At 46.3% G+C, this 5,439-nt stretch overlaps 1 protein-coding gene across 1 annotated transcript; it reads left to right on the forward strand.

Annotated features, from left to right (window-relative positions):
* Positions 1 to 524: 524 nt before the first annotated feature.
* FZD8 (frizzled class receptor 8) lies at positions 525 to 3,342 on the forward strand. Its single transcript, XM_069958936.1, has one exon. The coding sequence runs from the start codon at positions 777 to 779 to the stop codon at positions 2,568 to 2,570; it is 1,794 nt and encodes a 597-aa protein (XP_069815037.1). The 5' UTR covers positions 525 to 776; the 3' UTR covers positions 2,571 to 3,342.
* Positions 3,343 to 5,439: the final 2,097 nt, after the last annotated feature.

The following is a 5,439-nucleotide window of genomic DNA, read 5'->3' on the forward strand; positions in this document are numbered from 1 at the left end:
TATATATATATATATATATATTAATTAATAAATAAATATAATATATTCTACAAATAAATCCTATAATATATTTGTGTGGATGGATATAAATATTTTTTTTCAAGTTTGAAAAATAAATAAATAAATGACCCAATCAACACCCTCCTCCTAATAAACAATTGCAGATTAGATTACCCACTGTGATTCCATGCAGAACACAAGTGTGTATTTCCAAGTGGCAGCAGGTTTGTCACTGTGTGTGTGATGGGCTTCAGCAGTCCCTCATAAATACATCAAGTCAGTGATAAAATACATCCCAGCAGCCCTGTGCATAACAATAGCTGCTAATAAACACACTGAGACCACCTTTACAATAAGGTTGATTGCTTCAGGCAGCAGCAGCAGCAGTCCCACCTCACTCTGGAGGGGAAGGAGGAGAAGGGGGGGGGGGGGGTAGGGGGATTGGTCAGGGAGGGGTGGGAGCTGGATGCTCCTGGTATAAATATTCAATAGAGGAGTTACTGAGCACTAGTAAAGCTTGCAGAGTGAGGTGGAGGAGTGCAGCAGCATTTACTTCCAGGGACTGAGTTTGCACATCACTGAAGCTGTCATTGTGGATTTATAAGCTTTTCTGCAGCCTGGATGAACTTGTTCTGTAACTTTGCTGGCGCTGGCAGAGCTGATGCCCCTGCTGATCTGTGAGTGGCACAGGGGTGAGCAGAGGAGATGACCCTACAGCCTGGGCTGTGACACTGCACATAATCCAGGGACAGATCAGAGACTGTGGTGGAGACACGATGGAGAGGAGCTGCTGCTGCTGCTGGCTGCTGCTGGGGAAGACTTACCTACTGGCGCTGCTGCTGCTCGGAGCCGCTTCCTGGTTCCCCAGCGCGTACGGGGCGGCAGCTAAGGAGCTGACCTGCCAGGAGATCACTGTGCCCCTCTGCAAGGGCATCGGCTACAACTACACCTACATGCCCAACCAGTTCAACCACGACACGCAGGACGAGGCTGGCCTGGAGGTGCACCAGTTCTGGCCGCTGGTGGAGATCCACTGCTCCCCGGATCTGAAGTTCTTTCTGTGCAGCATGTACACTCCCATCTGCCTGGAGGACTACAAGAAGCCGCTGCCCCCCTGCAGGAGCGTGTGTGAACGGGCACGGGATGGCTGTGCGCCACTTATGCGACAATATGGCTTTGCCTGGCCGGACAGGATGCGATGCGACCGGCTGCCCGAGCAGGGGAACCCGGACATCCTGTGCATGGACTACAACAGGACCGATCAGACCACGGTGGCCCCCAGTCTACCGGAGCAGCCCCAGCGCCCCCCTAAAGCGCCAACACATGGGCACAACAAGGGCAAAGCACGTGTGGAGCCTCCCAGGACTAAGCCAAGACCCCCTGCTGGGTGTGAGCCCGGGTGCCAGTGCAGGGCACCCATGGTGCTGGTGTCCAATGAGAGACACCCACTCTACAACCGAGTAAGGACTGGGCAGATCCCTAACTGTGCCATGCCATGCCACAACCCCTTCTTCACCCCAGAGGAGAGGACCTTCACCAACTTCTGGATTGGACTTTGGTCTGTACTTTGCTTTGCCTCCACCTTTGCCACAGTATCCACCTTCCTGATAGATATGGAGCGTTTCAAGTACCCAGAGCGCCCCATCATTTTCCTGTCCGCCTGCTACCTGCTGGTGTCTGCTGGCTACCTGGTGAGACTAATAGCTGGGCATGAGAAGGTGGCATGCAGCAGGGAGCATGACCTGGAGCACATCCACTATGAGACCACTGGGCCTGCCCTCTGCACCCTGGTCTTCCTGCTCATCTACTTCTTTGGCATGGCCAGCTCCATCTGGTGGGTTATCCTGTCCCTCACCTGGTTCTTAGCAGCTGGCATGAAATGGGGCAATGAAGCCATAGCTGGCTACTCACAATACTTCCACCTGGCAGCTTGGTTGGTACCCAGCATCAAGTCCATAGCAGTGCTAGCTCTTAGCTCAGTAGATGGTGACCCAGTGGCGGGCATCTGTTATGTGGGCAACCAGAACTTGGACAATTTGAGGGGCTTTGTCTTGGCACCCTTAGTCATCTACCTCTTCATTGGCAGCATGTTCCTGCTGGCTGGATTTGTGTCCCTTTTCAGGATCCGCAGTGTCATCAAACAGGGTGGCACCAAGACTGACAAGCTGGAGAAACTTATGATCCGGATAGGGATATTCAGTGTTCTGTACACTGTGCCAGCTACTATTGTGGTGGCATGCTTCTTCTATGAACAGCACAACCGCCAGGGCTGGGAGGCAGCACACAACTGCAACTCATGCCTACCTGAACTGGCACAGCCACGCCGGCCGGACTATGCCGTCTTTATGCTCAAGTACTTTATGTGCCTGGTAGTTGGCATCACATCTGGGGTATGGATCTGGTCTGGGAAAACTCTGGAGTCCTGGAAAGCTTTCTGTACCCGCTGCTGCTGGGGCAGCAAAGCAACTGGTGGGTCCATGTATAGTGATGTCAGCACTGGGTTGACATGGAGGTCTGGCACTGCCAGCTCAGTGTCATACCCAAAACAGATGCCCTTATCTCAGGTCTAAGACTGAACAGGAAAAGGGGTGGGGGTAGGGACCAGAGACACTTGACTGTCTGCGATCTGCCAACCTAGTCCACCCCCCCCCCACCCCCTTCTTTTTTTTTTTTTTTTTAGTTTCTTGCTATTAGCATGATAATGAACTCTTAATGGTATCCATTAGTAGGGACTTGAATGACTGGTCAGAACAATGTACCTGGAATTGAAGCCTCCCTGATTCCTCTCCATTTATATGCAAGGAGCATCGCTGAAACCATAATTTAACTGGCCAGGGGCTGGGGATTGTCTCTGGACTCTCAAGTAATGAGGCGATAACTTATTTGTTTCTTGGAAGCATGTCTGGAGAAAACTTCCATTTTTGTTTTATTTTTTTTTACGTTTGCTGGATGTGTCCTTAAACATTTCTTTTTCTGCCATTGCTAAGAGGGGGGGGGGGTCGACCCTACCAATGCCCAGCTGCCTACAAACAAACCCCCCCTTATCAATCCAGTATGCCTTGTGGCACTCCCCAGTCACATGACAACAATGGGGGATGGAAACTGTTAATTAAAAGCCGAGTAAATGCCTTAAATCATTTGTCTTAAGTCCCAAGTACAAAAAAAAAAAAAACATACGGGTTTCTTCCAATTTACGGGATGGTAATTTATATAAATGTTTGTCGCGACTTTGTAATTAGGTGTAAGATAATGTATATAAGACAGAGCTATAATGTTTCTGTACATATTTGTATAAAGTTTAGAGGCTTCTTCGTAAGAAACGAAAATAATTGATTATTCTATTTTGTCAATAAAAGAATTTTTTTTTAATATAAATTATAATTACTGGTTTCCTGCTGTTTTTTGTTTTCTTATGTCAAAGGATGGGCCGGTGTTCTGGGATTGGGTGGGGAGGGGGTCTAGAGAAAACATTAGGGTGCTATAACACAGAGTAACCCGATTTATTGCACATTGATATATAAAATAGGTTAAACAATGTATTTTTTTTTAACAAATTCAGTTTTAGACGGCTATTGCAAAACTACAATTTCCATCATGCCTGGACAGCCGAAGGCTGTCCAGGCATGATGGAAATTGTAGTTTTGCAACAACCGGAGTGCCAAAGGTTTCCCACCCTTGCCCTATGACATTGTTGCAAAACTACAACTCCCAGCATGCCCTAACAGCTGGCTGTGGTTATGGTAGCTTTGCAGCAGGAAGGGAAAACTGCTTTGTGACAACAAAACTTGTTAACAAATATTGCACAAAATACAAAATTTGCCGTTTTTTTTTGCAACAAAATATAGTTGCAAAAAAAAATAGATATTCTCTATGTTGCAAAACAATTCCCATCATGCTTTGGATCTCAGGGTATGCCAAGAACAGTAGTTTGGCAATAGCTGGAGGGCCACAGATTGGGTAACACTGCCCTATGTGGCCTGCAACCCTACATTGTTGCAAAACCATCAGCTATCATCCCAAACTCACTTCCATGAAAAAGTTGCATTGCAACCAATATCCTCGTACAAAACCATTCACTATAGTAGAAAAACAACTTGCACTTTAGTTTTTTTTCCATAGGAAATAATTAAAGTAGCATTTCCAGGTCCAAAACACGTCTATGTCCCCCCCCCCCCCCCCCCCTTTCATAGTCACTGCGGATGCAGCCAAGAATCTCTTACCAGGCCTTAAAATGTCAAATTGGTCAATTTACCGGAATAATTTAAGGGGTTAACATCTTAGTAACCTTTTATACTTAACTTGTGTATATTAAACGTGATCCCCTTTGTGCGCAGAGAATGCATTGTGTGTCCGTCAAGCCTAAGTCCATTTACCCAGTAAAAAGGGGAAGCTGAATTAGTTGTAAAAATTCTTTGGAAATTATTGAACTTTTTACCTGTCTGCCTAGTGGCTCAGCACATGGGTCCCCCCTTTAAGAGAGGCCAAATGAATGGGGGTTAATCTGTAAGGAACTTGGTCTTTTCAGCCCGGGAAGCTTTGATCTTTTCTGTCCTCCATACATGATCTATAGTCTGAAGTCTGTTTCCCAGCTCCCTGTCCCCCCTGTTTTTGAACAGCAATTGACCACCGCTAGCCCTTAAAGGATCTTCAATTAAAGACATGTGGGATTCTTTCTCTTTTTTTTTTCACCTTTTATTTCAATTTTTTTTTTTTTACTATGAGTTGTAACAGTCAGTGCGGAGAGAGGGAAAGAAAGCTGCCTTTTTCCATTAGCCATCCCTACATTGTTAGCCAGACTGCAGGCAGCAAAGCATGAGGTAGAGAATGAGAATGCCCTACAGGTGGTCTGTTCACATAATCCCCCAATTTGCAGAGTTTTCCTTTACAAGACAATTTCATTACGAAAAGAAGAAGAAGAAAAAAAAAATCTCTTCTCTGCTCCTTATTCCTTAATTGAACCAATTGCGCAGGCATTATGGAGCAGGGCTTCTATAGAAACCTCTTCTGCCAGGGCCTGGGACTTCAATAAATTGGTGGGACCTTAGGGATAGGCCTGACATCCCCAGCTCCCTCTCTATATAGGGTTTTTTAGTTGCTTATACTTATTCCCTGTTGGTTTGGCCACAGTTTACGAATAATGGATAGGAGGATATGTGTTTGAGTGCATATATGCCCCGGGGACCCTTATTAGCCTGTCATTCAGGATCAGACATGGCAGCTAGCTTACTAATGACATCCGTCATCGGCGGTGGCTGAATCCTTCACTGCTCAATAAGAAGGTTTAACTTCTAAGATCCCAAGATCCCTGCACCTGTCATATCACGACTTTAGCCCAAACATATTAGGAATCCGGTAAACTGGCAATGTAGTACATGAACGTGTTAAGTCCTTAACGTCCTTAAAGACGTGTTAAGTAATATAGAGAAAGTTAAATGCAAG

The sequence above is a fragment of the Dendropsophus ebraccatus genome, chromosome 2, assembly GCF_027789765.1.
Source record: "Dendropsophus ebraccatus isolate aDenEbr1 chromosome 2, aDenEbr1.pat, whole genome shotgun sequence".
Taxonomy (NCBI): domain Eukaryota; kingdom Metazoa; phylum Chordata; class Amphibia; order Anura; family Hylidae; genus Dendropsophus; species Dendropsophus ebraccatus.

Coding starts and splice junctions, on each gene's coding strand:
- FZD8 (XM_069958936.1), top strand. CDS start 777: ATGGAGAGGAGCTGCTGCTGCTGCTGGCTGCTGCTGGGGAAGACTTAC.